Genomic DNA, 16,089 nt, shown 5'->3' on the forward strand with positions numbered 1-16,089 from the left:
AGAATAAGTACACTCTTCCACTGATGCTCCAGAATACTGTTCTGGGCCACTCACATGTGAGGGGACTTCACTATCTGGAAAAGATTTATTATTAAGTTCTATAGGTGGGGGATAGTGGCTTATACTGTGTTGTATCTACTGAACATCACATTAACATACATTAAATTCTGATGCTCAAAAGAAAGTCACTGTTTCATGTGCATATACAAATATGTAGAAAACTTGAGATATGTGATTAACTTCAACAATTATTCTTTAGGTTTACAAAGAAGACCTACCTCAGCTGAAACAACAAAGTAAAGAGAAAAACCATGCTGTACCCTTCCTTAAAAGAGAGCGAGCACCTGAGGACAGTTTAAAATTGCAGTTTATACATGGGTATAGTAATATTAGATAATACTTTTTTTGTTTTTTGTCATTGGTAAAGCATCCTAGCAATTTTAATCCATTCATGTTAGAGTGTTCAGCAGAGCATTTTTCACTGCTTACCCACAAATTAATATAGTTTGTATTTGTAATTTTTGGAATATCAGCCATAGATTTTCTTTTCTTTCAGTGGTTGTTTTTTAAGGAAAAAGAGAAGGTTATAATAGTGTAGCAATGTAATAAATAATACCACAGTATTGCATTTTATAAAATTACCTTTTAAACTAATTGTTGACTACAACTTATGTTTTCTGGAGCAAAGATTTTCTGTTAAGTTGATCATGATTGCTATAATTTGTAAAAATGCTTGACAGATTTGTACTGGAACCCAAGTTCCTGTGAAACTTATTTGGATATAAGTCTATGTGAATTTCATGTGCTTTCAATGAAATCTGTACTAATTTAGGAGTTTGGTGCAAAGGAAACCATGAAGATTCACAAATGCCTGCTCTTAGTGGAAGTAATTTCTCTGCCTATGTGCTATGATATTTTCGGGACAGCAAGGCTGACACCCCAACTGTACTCTTTTCAAGTCAATGCCCAAATTATTTGCACAATTTGTTACACAAAGTACCAGAATATTTYTGAAACAGTATTTAACTTGTTTTGTATTTACTTCAGTTATAGAGGCTATGACTGTCGAAATAACTTGTTCTACACACAAACTGGCGAAGTAGTTTATCATATTGCTGCTGTAGCTGTTGTATATAATAGGCAACAACACACCCAAAGGCTGTATCTTGGTCACGATGATGACATCCTCAGTCTAACCATTCACCCAGTGAAAGACTACGTTGCTACTGGTCAGGTGGGTATTAGAAATGATGATCTTGGCAAAACACAGAAATAAATTTCCTCTACAAATTATAATCAAGAAAAATGCAGTTCTCTTTGATCTTTAGTGGGACATTTCCTACTAAGTATGGGTAAACTACATATCATTTCCTGTGTCCCTGCCAAACTGTTTGGAAATGCAGGACTGGAAGCAGTTTGCCATCGCTATTAAATTATTCCTATATAACAGAAACACTGGCAGTCTAATGCTGTGGCCTTGCAAAAGTCTTTTATTCATTTTGAATCACTGCTTTCAAATATAAAATGCAGGAGTTATATATTATATCTACATCCTATGAATTTTTCAGGTTTCATTAATCAATCTCAATATTTTTGTACTGTAGCAGCATTCAGAGAGATAAAGGCTTCTTTATGTTGGGCACTCTACTGATGATATCCAGTAGACTTTCCTGACTTAAAGAGCCTGTATTTTTAAGTGAAGACACAGGGATGACAAGTTAGTCAAGCAAGAGTGAGGGAAGTTAGACAACAGTAAAAATTATTAGGGAGTGCAATTTGTCAGAATAGCAAATGTGTTAGTAACAGCAATATTAGAAGGCTGTTTAGAGGCATCAAAACACAGGTGGATCTTAAAGAGATATTTTGAAAATGAGCTCTTGGAAATTATAAAGGCAAATTTTCTACATAATAAGGAGTGGCAGGGGAAAGTGCCTGGAAGTATTTAAGCAGAGCAGGCCAGTAGCTGTTTAAGAATAGTTTGAGAATAGTGGAGGAACAAATACCAGTGRTCTTCAACATGAATTAGCATGTCAACAAAGCAGGGCTAAATCATGAAGGTCCTTAAAAACAGGAAGTGAAAGTTCAAAAGAAGCCACTAGGGAGACCTAAAAAGAAGATTTATTTGGTCAGAATGATGAAGTGGCAGTTTGAATGGAAAAGTATCAGTACTGGAAGCCAGCACTGCAGTTGTTATTAATCAAGATAATGGCCTAGCTGGTGATGTCACTGCAGAGAATAATCAGATGCTGCACATTTCCTATACAAAGAAGTGGTGAGATTTGGATTTAGACTCAGCATAGCTGTGTGAAAGTGAATGGTGGGCAGCTGAATAAAAGGTGATGCTCGCAATCTGAATGACTAAGAGGCTAAAATTGCTCACATTGATGAGAATTAAAGATGGAAGGATGGAGAAGCTAAAAGAGTTCAGTTTAGGGATGTTGAATTTAAATTGATGGCTGGAGTTCCGTTAAGAAATATCAGAAGGAAAGAAGATTGTTTTTGTTCAGAGGGAGACAAGCCTGGAGTTGATAGGGAGATCTCTTGATCTCTTGATACACCAACATAAAAGGGAATTCAACCATTTATGTACATAATCCTTCCAAGACAGAGTGTAGATGGAGAAAAACAGAGTAAAAAGGACAGTCCTTTCACATGATTAGTCAGGAGGAAAATGAGCAGGACGTGGAAACTGAAATTATCCTAGATGTGTGAGAAAATGTTGTTATGAAAACTACGGGAGGATGACATTTCAAGGTTGGTAGGCTAGGTGGCCTTTGGGATGAGAGAATATGACCATTCTTTTGTAGCTTTGAAGGAAGCCAGTAGGTCAAGAAGGATGAGAATATAGCCCTGTGAGCAAGACACTTCCACTTTTTGTGGGAAGGTAGAAATCAGTTTGGAATGAATATAAATGTGAGAGTCCAGACACTTTCAGAAGTTTGAAGAATGTGAAATATAGGAATATGGAAATATTCCTGGGAAGAGAAAGACTTTCCCTCAGACAGAGGGAAAGCTGAGGTCAAATGTTTGTGTTGGTTCCTTTGGTGTCAGGGAAATAAAGAAACCTCATGAAACAGGATATGAGGAAGATTAGGATTATACCCCCTACTGATGGGTATAAGCACAAGGAAACCTTTCAGTGTCAGTGACTGGGGAAAAATGTGAGAAAGAGTGCTGTATGTATAGATGCATAGAGCGAGGGGGAGAGAAAAAAAGAAGACAAGGGAGAAAGTTATGTCAGCTTTTGTTCTAAGTAAACTAGGGATCCCTGAGGGAAAAAGATGAAAGGACAGGTGAGGGAGGGTCAAGGAGTAAGTCAGCAAGAGTGTTTTCTTTTGGAAAACTATCTTTAACCTAGAACACTTCTGTGATCCAGTATACAACATAGAGTCAGGAATGTTTGTTACCACAACTAAGGGAGTAGTGAACTTTGCAGAGTGTTCTTCATGTGCTTTGCCAAGAACACAGTTCATCGAAGATCTACACTCTGATGTGCCTAAAATGAGGAGTTGTGAGTATTCAGCATGGCATCTGTTGGGGAAATTATCAGTGAAGAAATTAAAGAGAAGACTGAAACTGAAGAGAGAAACTCTTCTTATCTTGAAGAAGATAAAATAGGGCAAGTGGAAAAGTAGTTACTTCTGGAGTGTTTTGAAGCTGTGAAAGTGCTAATTACTGCTGTTGGTGTGCTTTGAACTTTTATAAGCAAATATTCTGACTAGCCCTCTCATTTAGGTTGGAAGAGATGCTGCTATTCATGTTTGGGATACACAGACACTGAAGTGTTTATCACTGCTCAAAGGCCAGCATCAAAGAGGAGTGTGTGCACTGGATTTTTCAGGTAAGCAACAACCTACATTTATCTAAATGATTAATTAAAAAGAAATCTTCAGAATGAAATTTTAATTTGAATAGCTATGACTGTAGCTTTGTTCTTCATATAAAAGGACCTTTTTACAACTGAAACAAAATTTACATAAGAGCCTGCCGACAGCTTTGATGAAAACAGTTTGTGTAGCAAAATCAATCATGGGGCCTTTTCTCAGTCGATCAATAACTGATTTTTGTGGGGTCTACTACATAATACCAAGTGTAATACATAATACCAAGTGTACATCTGAGACTCAATTGTCTGCGTACATGGTGGTATAATAATTTAAAAGCAGACAAAATGATCACTTGAAGTGTATAAATGAGATGGCACCGGATCTGTAGACTTGTGCAGTTTTTCAAGTTTGCTAACAATGCCCACATTCTTCAGTGAGTTTGCAGAAGAAGTAAATATGACAGTTGTCTGCTGTTTCTCCTAAATGCCTTTCTGAGACGGATGACCTAAGTTGTCTCAGTTCTCAAAGGGTAATTCCTGTATTAAGCACTGAAAAGCATCATCCATATGGTGGTAACTTACGTACTTTCACATCTTTGTAAAAGTGCTTACAAATTCATCCCCCCTTTTTGTCTAAAAAATGGAGATTTTATTTTTTTAAGTGTAGGGTAGATGGTTTCCCATCCTGCAGTGTTGTACCATTTATGGTACAATGGTCCAACCTTTCTACCATTATACATTAAGACATAGACCCTTTTATATCATAGTAGGGCAAAACCATAGCCATCAGATGGATAGATATCATATCTATCTATTTGTCTATTAATCTATCTCTCTCTAGTATATGAATCAGAGAGAAGAAAAGGAATATCAGTAAAGAATCTGCCCTTCACTGCTTGCAGTCTCACTAGGAGGCTAAATTCCATTTTCAAAGGTGACTTAGTCTCAGCAGAGCATAACTTACTTTTGAAACCAGCATAAAAGTTACTTTGACGTTTTGAAAATTTTTGCCCATAGCCACTATATTCTCACAAAAGAGCCACATCTAACACAGGATTTAAGCAGAGACTGCAGTGCTTCTTTTTACCCACCTGGACATCCAGTAAATTTGGAGACTACCTGTACGGTACCTGGAATGCTACATACTATTAGATTAAATCTTTATGGAAGATTAAGTGAATCTATCCCTAATTCCTGCATGCTGCTAATCATGATAGGTTCTGAACTGCTCAGTTTGATGAGAATAGGGCACAACTGGAAATGCACGGAGACACAACCATAGTCACTTGAACACTTCAAAGTGTTCAATCACTTCTTTCCTTTAGAAATGTGGTAAGAATTCATTATGTTCTTGATCGCATTTATGAGACAGGACTATATGGAAAAAGTTTTACTTCCACAAAGTCTATGGAACTGACTCATATAGCAGTATCAGAATAGGAGTCTTGGTGTTCATCCAAGAACTGGAATTCAAATTTGAAATTGCTGATCCACTGTCTGTGGTGTGTAACCTAGCCCTGAAAGTAGATTTGGTACCAGAAGAAGGGAAAATGGATAAGGATGATCTGATTGATATAGCATACGTAGATGTTCAAAAAATTTTTCATTAAGATCACTAGTCGAACAAATGTTCATATATTTAGAACATACTTTATGTTTTACATTTTCAGCAAAAAATAGATTCCTCTACAGATAGTTACGCTCTGTGTATTAGAATCCATGTACCTCTATAAAAGCTTAAAGCATAAGCTGGACATATATTCTATGGACATAGATTTGTATAAACATTTTAAAACTCTTTTTTTTAAGTAACAATCATTGGCATCATTATGGCATTGCTTTAGGCCCTGATCCTGAGAATATGCATACTGAAGTGCATTACTTTTCCGTTTCCTAGGTAACTGGCTTTAGTTATGGTCCTTGACTCTGACAGGAACAGATAGGTGTGCCACTGTGCACCTAACTACAGGATCAGAGTGCTAGTTTGGTCCTATGTAGAACAGATATTTCTAAATTAGTTTCAGATCCCACTGCCTGAAGCTTAAAAAAGAAAACCCAAAACCACAGATACCTTCTTTGGCTGAGAAAGTCCTTGATCCATATACTGGTGGCTAACTCAGTGCTACCTTTTCTTTCTGCTCTTTTTCACTTTCCAAAGCATCTGCTATTGCCAACTACTGAAGACAGCATACCAGGCTGGATCACTTTTGTAGGACCATTCTGATGATCTTATAGTTCTAAGCTTATAATTGCATTCATGTGATGTTTGGTTGTGCCCTCTGGTGGCTAATTTAACATCTGTAATTTTGGATATTAATCAGAATGTTTAGCACGTAATAGTGCATAAAATCACTGTTTCAAGTGAACAAAGTTTAAACTGTATTGTTATCAAAAAATTTGTCAACCATGTTCCCTTTTCCATAATTGATTTACCCTTGGAAATAATTATTGTTGACAAAATATACAAATATATCTCCTTAAAGAAATAATACATATTACCACATATTTATCTTTCATATCAGCTATCTATTTTATTCTACTACAACTACCATAGAGTAGTATATTCTTACTGTCTCCTTTTATTTTCTTTCTTTTCTCATTAACTTTTTATGTCTCGTTTGTGTCTTTATTTTCATTATTTTTCTATAAACTCAGTTTTAGTTTTCTATCTTGTATTTAGACTTGATCTTTCCCTGCCTACTTTTACTCCTTCCATCTAGACCTGTTTCATTCAGCTCCAAACTCCTTTCCTCTCTCTGCTGCCTGAAGTCCCCATTTTCCTTCTTGACTTGCTTTTCTTAGAACTCAGTCCTGTAAGATGCTATATACTGTGATCCCAGTCCAGCTATAACTGTGAGGACCTATTCAGCCTTAAGAACTCTGAAGTAGTCCCAATGGAGTCATTTATGCCAGTGGCATACTTTCTGTTCCTGGAGTTAAATATGCTTAAGCATGGAGCCCTCAACGTCTATTAACTGCTGCAAGATGTAATATTCAAAATCATTGCTTTCATTCACATCTTTGGCTATGTCCCCAGCTCTCTGTTTCCTCCACCTTTATCTTTTCTTCAGTAAAAAAATCAGGAAATCAGCTCCTGCTACAATTTATAAAGTTCAAATCTCTTATCACATACTTCGGCAATTATAGTATAGTTTTTATAAAAATTTCATGAAAGTAATTTGTCTCTTAAAGATTGTTAACAGTGGTCTTGTTTATCCTCATTCCACACACAGAGCAAGGACTCCAAAATATGTTCAAATTCTGTATGAAATTTTGTTCTTGCTATTTTTCCTCTTATTATCAGTGTTGCTGTTTCTTTCCTGCAGTAGAAGAGATGATGGCAGTTAATTTTAGCCTTATAACATTCCATCTTATTTATAGATTCATTACATTTACTATTAACTTTAACCCTTCATATCATTATCCAATAATTAATTCTTTTCACCATTTCAAAAGAAATCATCTGATAATAAATATTTCAAATAAAGTGTAACATGATTTTGGAGTACTTGGACCTTATGAAATTGACTTTCATTGTCTTGTTTAATCAGATATATGCCTACATACAGGAATCTTTTGTGTCTGCCTTTGGGAAAGGTCAATTGTTTGATAAGGAATAAGAATATAACCAAAACTTAAATAGGTCAGATATACAAGCGTAATGCAAGATGATGAAGTCAAAAGAATGCATTTTCTAGACAAGAACAGCATGTCTGGTAATGATCTAGTTATAAAATTAAGCAAAACATCTTGTTACTATCTATACAAAACCCGTTCTGTCGATGATAAATGCAATGCAATGTTTAGAGTCATTTCAGTTAAAAAGAGGAAACCTAGGTCATGGATAAGAACAGTGCTCTGTTAGTGAGACCTCTCGATTCCAGTCTGAAAGGTCATCACTTAGCAAGTATACATCTTGGTGCTAAGTACTGCAATATGAATCCTGCTTGTGGATAAAACCTTCAGCATGTATAGACTTCAGTCATCTTAAGAGGTTAGGCGGGCTGATTGTGTTTCTCAGTTCAGGTGTCTAATTCTGTCTGCGGTCTACTTTAGGAACTGAAGGCCATCAGTGAATCTGAATCCTAATCTCTCAGAGTAGTTGTTCCTTTTCTGGCAAATGTTCTGTCTCAGCAGATGAATCATTAGTCTAAAAATGCATGAAGAATTGTATGTGAGGAATATTTGACTCCCATGAAAATGTGGTTAAGATAGTTATATATGTATTGGTTAGAATATATTTTTAAATATAATCTATTTTTCTAGTCTAATTATGGCTAGCTGTATCAGCAAATATAGCTTGTGGAAGAAGACTTTGCCAATGGCTAGATAGAGGGGAGTGCACAGGAATTTTACTGTCAGAAAATCAGTTTGGTTTTTGCAACTTAAGCACATTCATTACTATGGGTCAAATTCAGTAAACAACTTGAGTCTACACCAGCTCCTGCCTGTTTTTTAGTCACCAAGCCAAAACTCAGGTTTTTGTACGGTTGTATTGAGAAAAACAAAGATGAAATCATTAACGGTTTGTTGCCCAGCATTAAGACTCACATTGCCGTGAACATCTCTGCTTTGCCCCAGATTCATCAAGCTGCTCGTTGGTCTCTCTAACTGGTTTAGTCCTGCTTCTGTGCGTTCTTTTCAGTGAATTCATCCTCAATATGTTTCATCTCCATCTTTAGGTCCCTCTTAAACATTCATGTTTGCCATGTTACTTGGAGTAAAATTAACAGATTAATACAATGAAAGCCTTTAATTTCTTAGTCCTGAACTTTGTTCATTTTGTTGTTCATCTGCCTTTGAACTTCCCTTTAAGGCACATGGAAAACTTTCTGCACATCCTGTGTGGTATCAATAAATAAATAATAAAAATAATAAACTTCAAAACAATTGAATGTTACAATGGATGTGGGAGCAGTCAAATGCTCTAGGTGGTTTGTTCCACAAATCTTTCTTTCATGGGAAAAAAGTGATTGTCATATGCTTTCCTGACAATATTTTTAGTTTTATTTCAAAGGTTTATTTCTATATATTGCACGTGTACCCATATAGCTTTGCAGATAGGATTTATTCTCTGGTTTGCACTATTTTATTTACACAGTTTATATTTCCAGATAACATGGGTACTATTTGTAAAGTTCTGTTTTGCATTTGCCACAGGGATATCAACAAAGATCTAGTGTAAGGCAACATTTTTCTCTTACTACTGAGATATATTGGAAACAAATGCGTTTCCCAGATCACAGTCTGATAACAGAATGTATGTATAGGAGTTCTAGATAGCCAAGGAAGTTGAATTTTCCTCCATATCTGCAGAACATTATTGGAAATATTACATATCACTTAGATCAGCTGACCCATTAAGTAGTCCTGCATTTAATATGCTGTGAAATCTGTCTTCTGTGGTCAAAAGACTGAATCCTCTGTTTAGGCATATGGCTTTGCATGTTTCCCAAAAGGCACCCTCAGCCTCGACACAATATAACTACACTTTTTCTACATTCAGCTCCCCCCCACCACTGTAGATGAAGAATCACTTTTCGGTGTATAGGTACTATGTCTCTTTCACATTCTAAAATATCCAGCTTCATTTATAATGAATCATTTGAAATTCAGTGTACAGTATGTTTGTTGTGTTCATTATCTGTTATATTTTCAGTTACAGCTCTAACACTTTTAACATTAAGTATTGCTTTTGTACAGCTGATGGGAAATGTTTGGCATCTGTTGGGTTAGATGATAATCATGTCATTGTGTTTTGGGATTGGAAAAAAGGAGAAAAGCTAGCAACAACCAGGTAAGAATACAGCTCGGTATGGATGTGCCCTGTGATTACATTTTTCTGAATAACATCATCCGCATATATTACTTTGTTTATAGGAATAAACAGAAGACATATCTGAAAACAGTACAGTGTTTCAGAGCTATAGATCCAAATTAAAAATCTTGGGATCTATTGCTAATTATTTGGATCCTGTGAACTATTTCTACCAGGAGTTCCCTAGCCTTTCTGATGGGATAACTACATTGATATTATTTCTCACTTAACAATTTTAAAGCTCAGTTAACACTTTCTCCCACTTTTATTTCCTGATTCAGGGTGTAAGTCATCAGAGATGTCATATTTTCCCTTATGCACTCGATGATATGCTGGGTTACATCAGTGTACATCTGCTTACTCTTCTAAAAAGAAAAAAATACTCCCTCTAATATAAATAGATTCTTTGAGATCTATTGATTTTGCCTTCCTTCTAAATCAGCTTTTTCTGAGATATTTCCTCTTGCATTTACTAACAGAAAGCTTGACTATTAACCCAGTAGTGCTGAAGGAGCTTTTGCTTTTGCTTTTTGCAATTGCTTGAAGAGATCAGTGTTGGGAATATGACTGGGTTGTAGTTTGCATGTTTGACTTTTTTTTCTTCTAAAATACTGAATTGCAGCAGTTTATTTGTATTAAACTAGTTGTACCTGCGAGAAGATTCAGACTGGGAATCTGGTTTGTGTCTTACTCTCAGACAAATCAAAAGTAACTCTCAGATCAAGATACTTAAATTGTGTAGAACCAATGTAGGCATGGCCTTATGTACCAAAGAGGCAAGAAGTTCATTTCATCTACTGTCTGCAACTATGTAACATTTAGCATTTGTCAGCTAGAAATTATTAATATAACAACAAAAAGTGTCTGCAAAGAATAATTTACTTTTAGTGTTGCATGGTGACATGTTCCAGAAGAAATAACAAAATTTTCTACTGGCAGCACTGTCTGTCAGTAGTATACCATTATTGAAAAAATAATGGTTTTAATTCAAGTGTGTGTACCCTAAGCTGTATTCATTATATAATGTTGTCTCAGACATCCTTAAAATTGGCCAGCAAGATTTAAATCTTGTTCAAAATTTGCGGTGTAGGTCTTCCTTAGCAACACTCTTGTCTGTGTTGGAAAACATGACATTTTAATTTGCTTTGCAGTCCTAGCCTTACTGTCTCTAGACAGATGGTGCTGCAGACTCACGAGCAGAGAAATACCTTATATATTCCCATGGAGAACTTCTAAGCTTTTAAAAACAATATAAGGATGGGCTGTAGAGGCTACCTGTCTCATGTTGCTCCTGGGGGAGATATAAAATTAAATACTCTTTTTTTTTCAGTGTATAATAATATACATACTAAATGATTCTACTGTTATTGCTAATCTCTAATTTTCAAAATATGCAGCATGCTTGCAGAGAGCATAAAATAATAGTTTATCATCTAAAATGTTCCGATTTATATTATTATTTATTTTTAGGTAGTGCCTATAGGCTAGTCCCCCATTCTGGTAAGCACAATAGAATATATATAATAGACAAAAAAAAGAGCATGAGAGTTTACACCTAAATTTTAGACATTACCCACAAGAAGAATTTATCTAGAGGATGAAATCTGAAAAATGAAGCATACATTCACTGTGTACAAGTATTATGTTTATTTTGTAGCTATTTGATAGTTATTTTTTGTGAATATTCTTTTTGCTTAATGTTCTTAGGGTGAATTACTTCAGCATGATGTCTTAGTTTCCCTTTCTTGTCTCAGTCTTCAGAATGTATTTTCATTTATTTCTTTCAATTCTTCACTAGATAAATCATACATCTTAGCTTTATAAACATCTGTCTAGTTTCATTAAAGTCCTTATTGAGTAAGCATCTGCTGTTAGAATCAAAACACATCTGAGTTTCATTTGCTGTCTTTTCATGCCTTCCACGCTGATACAGTGCTGGTCCTACTTGATCCTAGTGTTTTGTCCTAGTGGACAGCAATCCCTAGGGGAGCTGAGGAGGGTATTGTCAAATTTATTTACGATCTAAATCAGTGAACATCATGCTGTTCTACTTTCTTCATTTGGTAAGAGCAAATGTTCTGTGTCAGTCCCTMAAAACACAAAAACTATACAGGCTTGCTGTTATCGGGGATATATTTTTCAGTCTTACCATAATGGGAAATTGGGGTGCGAGTGTATGCCATACGATGTAGATCTCATGCCTCAGCACTGTTCAAGCCCCTCAGCAAATCCATACTAGCTTCTCTGAAGGGTCTCAGGCATGGTCAAGCAGCAGGTTGAAGGCAAGACACGCTGTTTGTCAGCCTGTAACCTCCTCCTACCCCCCTTTCTCCCCACAGCCCAAACCTCTCCCTGTCCCATGGCCGAACATGGAATCACAGATCTGAAATGAAGGTGTCCTGTATCAGAGGTGGCAGAGGTGCTTCTAGCTGTGTCTCAGTGCCCTGCCTCAGATGACCAGAGCTGCTTACTCATCCTGGAGCACGGGCAGATGTACTCTTGCTGTTTTACAAGGAACACCTGCACCAGGATGCCATTAACTTGATTTTGGACTCCTGACAGGCACATTATGCTTGTGTGATAGAGGCAGTATGCCCTGCCTGAACTGAAAGGCTGAGCATCATTGTAGTAAAGTAGAACAGGCAAAGGAGGAATAGCAAAAACCTGTACTTCAGATGTCAAAGGTATAAGGTGCTGTTTTTTAGCTAGACTGATTCACAAAAAGAGAACAATAAAACCAAGGGGATTATCAGAATCATGTGGTTTTTCAGATCTGCTAAATCTGTCAGGTAAAAGTGACATGATCACACTATAAAACCTGAGAATTCCAGATTTACAATGTTGACAGAAAAGGTAGTAATTTTTACTTTTGATTTTTAATAAAACACTGAAATAGAAATAATTGCTACTTTGTATCTGAGAATGTTTTTTGCAATAGTGAAACTTGAACTTACAAATTCCCATAAAGACATACTCTAAGTATAACTTTGATTACCTGAGAAGTAAATTTGAAGGTGCATGTGCTACTGAACAGTTTTCTAAATTATCATTTTAAAATTCATTATTTTAATTATCCTTTTAAAGCACAGTTGCTTAGAGCCTTCACAGTTTTTCCTGACAGAGTATTTTAAATATTTATAAATGGAGTTCTTATATATTTAAATATTTATTTTGCCCTTTATACCTTGCCTTAATTGCGTTGACCTTTGCTGCCTTCCTCTTCAGGATGGCTTAACTGAACTGAAATTCAGTGGGAAACAATTTTTATTCACCACTTTTCTGTAGTCTAATTCATGTATTATGTATGCTCAAGTACGTTCTGCCAACTCTGTGGGCCGAACTCCCAAGGCTAAACTCTTTCAGATTAGAAATATGGCTCAGCCTCTTTTTGTTGGATGAGGTAATGATGACAGAGGTAATGTAGGCATAGCCTCTGTGACTGGTCTGCCAATCCTCATATTGTTATAGAGCCATAGAGAGCCATATTTGCACCAGGAATATGACAGATGCTGCCATTAGGTTCTCATTGTTAATGTTATACCCAAAAGAGTGTGTCTGATAAGTCCAATACCATGGCATGCCTATTTAAAAAAAACGTTTTAAATGTTAAGTCATCCCTTACCATGTTTTTTAATTATTATTTTTTTTACAGGGGTCATAAAGATAAAATATTTGTAGTGAAGTGTAATCCACATCATATAGACAAACTAGTCACAGTTGGGATGAAGCACATCAAATTTTGGCAGCAAACAGGTACTGTACTGAGTATTTTCTATTTAATCTATTTGAGGATTTATCTCTCTCTAATACATGGACATCATGTTCTCAGTTTAAAAACTTGTTTTATTTGTAAAGGAATTTTCTAGTTATCAGAATACTAAAAGGGTCAAAACCTATTTTTCGTTCGGCAAATGTCACTATATTCCTTTCTCTTTGGAAGTCATTTCCAAAGAGCTGTTTTACTTGCTAGCTGTAGTCATAATGCTCAGGATTTCCCCTGAATAAGCATCCTTGGCTCTCAGAAAACGTGCATTCCTGTGACTCATTCAAACAGATTATGACCCTTATTGTGAAAAAGCAAGCTAAGAATTTTAGGGGCCACTGGCAGAAGTGCTAAAAAAGGTAGTGCTTGAGGTACTTCAGGTACTGATACAACACTTCAGTAATCCGTTGATTTTCAATATAGAGCTTTTTTAGTCATCACAGAGATATGGAAGCACATGGTTCAAGCTGATAGAATGGAAAGATGGGTTTGAAAACAGACCTTAAAATACTTGCTTGAGCAAAACAAAAAAGAAATAAAGGACCAGATATTTTGCAGAAATTCAGTTACAGTAATTTTTCTGATGGGCTAAAACTCATGATGTGAGATCACAAGAATCAAGATACTAAGATTTTCATATGACAGCGGAATTTCCATTTCTAAATAATTAAAAATGAAATGTGTATTTTCCATTATTTAAGAACAATTTAAGGTTCTGAAAACTACTAAGCAAAATGTTCAGAATGAGAAGGTGGCTGTAAGTCTAGACTGTTCTGTCATACTGAGAAAAATAGCAGTGCTGGTTTCTGACTATGTTTTTTCTTCAGGATTGGATTTTTTTGTTCTTCATGACTGTTAATCCCATATGCACTACAGGAATACTGGATAAGAAGGTCTCAGAAAGCATCTTGTGTGTAAAATTCAGCAAAGGTAGTCAGTACAGGGGCAGCTAAAAATAAAACTCAAGACAACTCATAATTAGATAGTTTTAAGCAGTTCCCGTACTTACACTGTACTTTACTGGGTTCAAGTGGTTCAGATACCCTCAGATTAAAAAGTACAGTTTTTTTCTGCATTTTTAAATTATGTTCAGGGTATTTTTATTGTAATTAAATATACTTGCATTGCTGTTTGCCAAATTCTCTTACACTCATTTGCATTAAGCAGTAGCTCACTCCAAGAATAATCTCTTTGCAAAGGGATATATTTTGATATAAGTTTTGCTCAGTAGAATTGAGAATGTAAGTCTGGTGTAAATATGAAATATGTGATGACTGAAGTAAAAAGACCACTTTTTATATTATTTTGGTACTGGAATTCATATTTCTGTCTAAATGTATTCAATTTAATGTGCACACATGGCTACTTCCTGTTTTCCGCACCAAAGCAAATCAAGTGGGTCTGGCCCAGTATGGTTCTCTGGCAATCCAAATAGCATCAAATCCTGCCATTCATTCTGCAAAACTGCTGTCAAGTTGTCACGTTGACAATGGACAACTAATACAAACCTCTGATACCTTTTGTGTAGTTGTGGTCGCTTCTGAAGAGAAAAAGGGAGGTTGGCAGGCTGTTCTATGCAGAAAATGTTCTGCCAGACGTTGTGTTAGTTCTTCTATACAGTTCCTCACCAAAATTCATCAGCTGCTTGGAAATAATAATCTGAAAAATACAGCCTGTGCTGCTCTAAGACTGTCATTACTAGATTGACTTTCCTATATTATGTTTTTCCCTTGTGCACTATATTTTCACTATTTCTGTTATCTGCTGCATCTTAGGAAATAACAAGAGATGATAGGGTCAAGATATTTGTCTTTTAAAGCATTGTGCCTACAAACTGACATTTAAAAGTGCTTACTTTTGTTTATATTGCAGGTGGAGGCTTTACATCAAAGCGAGGAACATTTGGAAATACTGGAAAATTGGAAACTATGATGAGTGTCTCATATGGGCGAATAGAAGATCTAGTTTTCTCTGGAGCTGCTACTGGAGACATTTATATCTGGAAGGATACTCTGTTGCTTAAGACAGTGAAAGCCCATGATGGACCTGTATTTGCAATGCATGCATTGGATAAGGTATTTATCATCTTATGTGATCCATTCATCTTCATTATTTTTGTTGAAATATTGGGTTTTAAAAGTGGATAGCCATATCATGAATCTCCCAGTTAAGTTATTCAGGTTTTGTACATGTGCATGTAAGCAATACATTGTTCTACATTACACTAACATTGGAAGTCCATTAGTAAACAAGACTGTAACAGAAAAACAAGGTGCACTGAATGTAACTGAATGCGACTAAAAACACAAAATCAACATTAATGAGTTGTGATATTTTCTAAGTATGTATTCCTAAGCACCAGATTATATGTATTTGTTATGTGACCAGTAGCTTTGTAACTTCTAAATATGTAGAATCTGTTTCTCACTGTGCTCATGCATTTCATTTTCATATTTGTAAAACACAGGAGAGTAACAGGTAACATTGCCTCTTCAACCTGATTCCACAAAATGTTTACACATTATGAATTTCCACAATATGAACCATGGATTTTTTTTTTAATATACTATCACTAGATCTTATTTTCACATATGAGACTGAGGCTAAGTTCTTCCACTGGAAATGCACTGGCAATTTGAAGATGATGATAATGGAATATCAGTTTCAACTTTAAAGCTATAG

At 35.7% G+C, this 16,089-nt stretch overlaps 1 protein-coding gene across 3 annotated transcripts in view; it reads left to right on the forward strand.

Moving 5' to 3' along the window:
• The window catches only part of EML6 (echinoderm microtubule associated protein like 6), a 164,994-nt gene that overhangs the window by 103,030 nt on the left and 45,875 nt on the right, over positions 1-16,089 (forward strand). For all 3 annotated transcript variants that reach the window (XM_026074344.1, XM_026074345.1, XM_026074343.1), the window contains exons 13-18: positions 260-378; positions 1,048-1,234; positions 3,736-3,841; positions 9,530-9,623; positions 13,297-13,397; positions 15,280-15,482. In XM_026074344.1, the coding sequence (XP_025930129.1) occupies positions 260-378; positions 1,048-1,234; positions 3,736-3,841; positions 9,530-9,623; positions 13,297-13,397; positions 15,280-15,482 (810 nt within the window). The remainder of the gene's footprint in view (positions 1-259; positions 379-1,047; positions 1,235-3,735; positions 3,842-9,529; positions 9,624-13,296; positions 13,398-15,279; positions 15,483-16,089) is intronic.

The sequence above is a fragment of the Apteryx rowi genome, unplaced genomic scaffold (genome assembly GCF_003343035.1).
Source record: "Apteryx rowi isolate R43461 unplaced genomic scaffold, aptRow1 scaffold_387, whole genome shotgun sequence".
Taxonomy (NCBI): domain Eukaryota; kingdom Metazoa; phylum Chordata; class Aves; order Apterygiformes; family Apterygidae; genus Apteryx; species Apteryx rowi.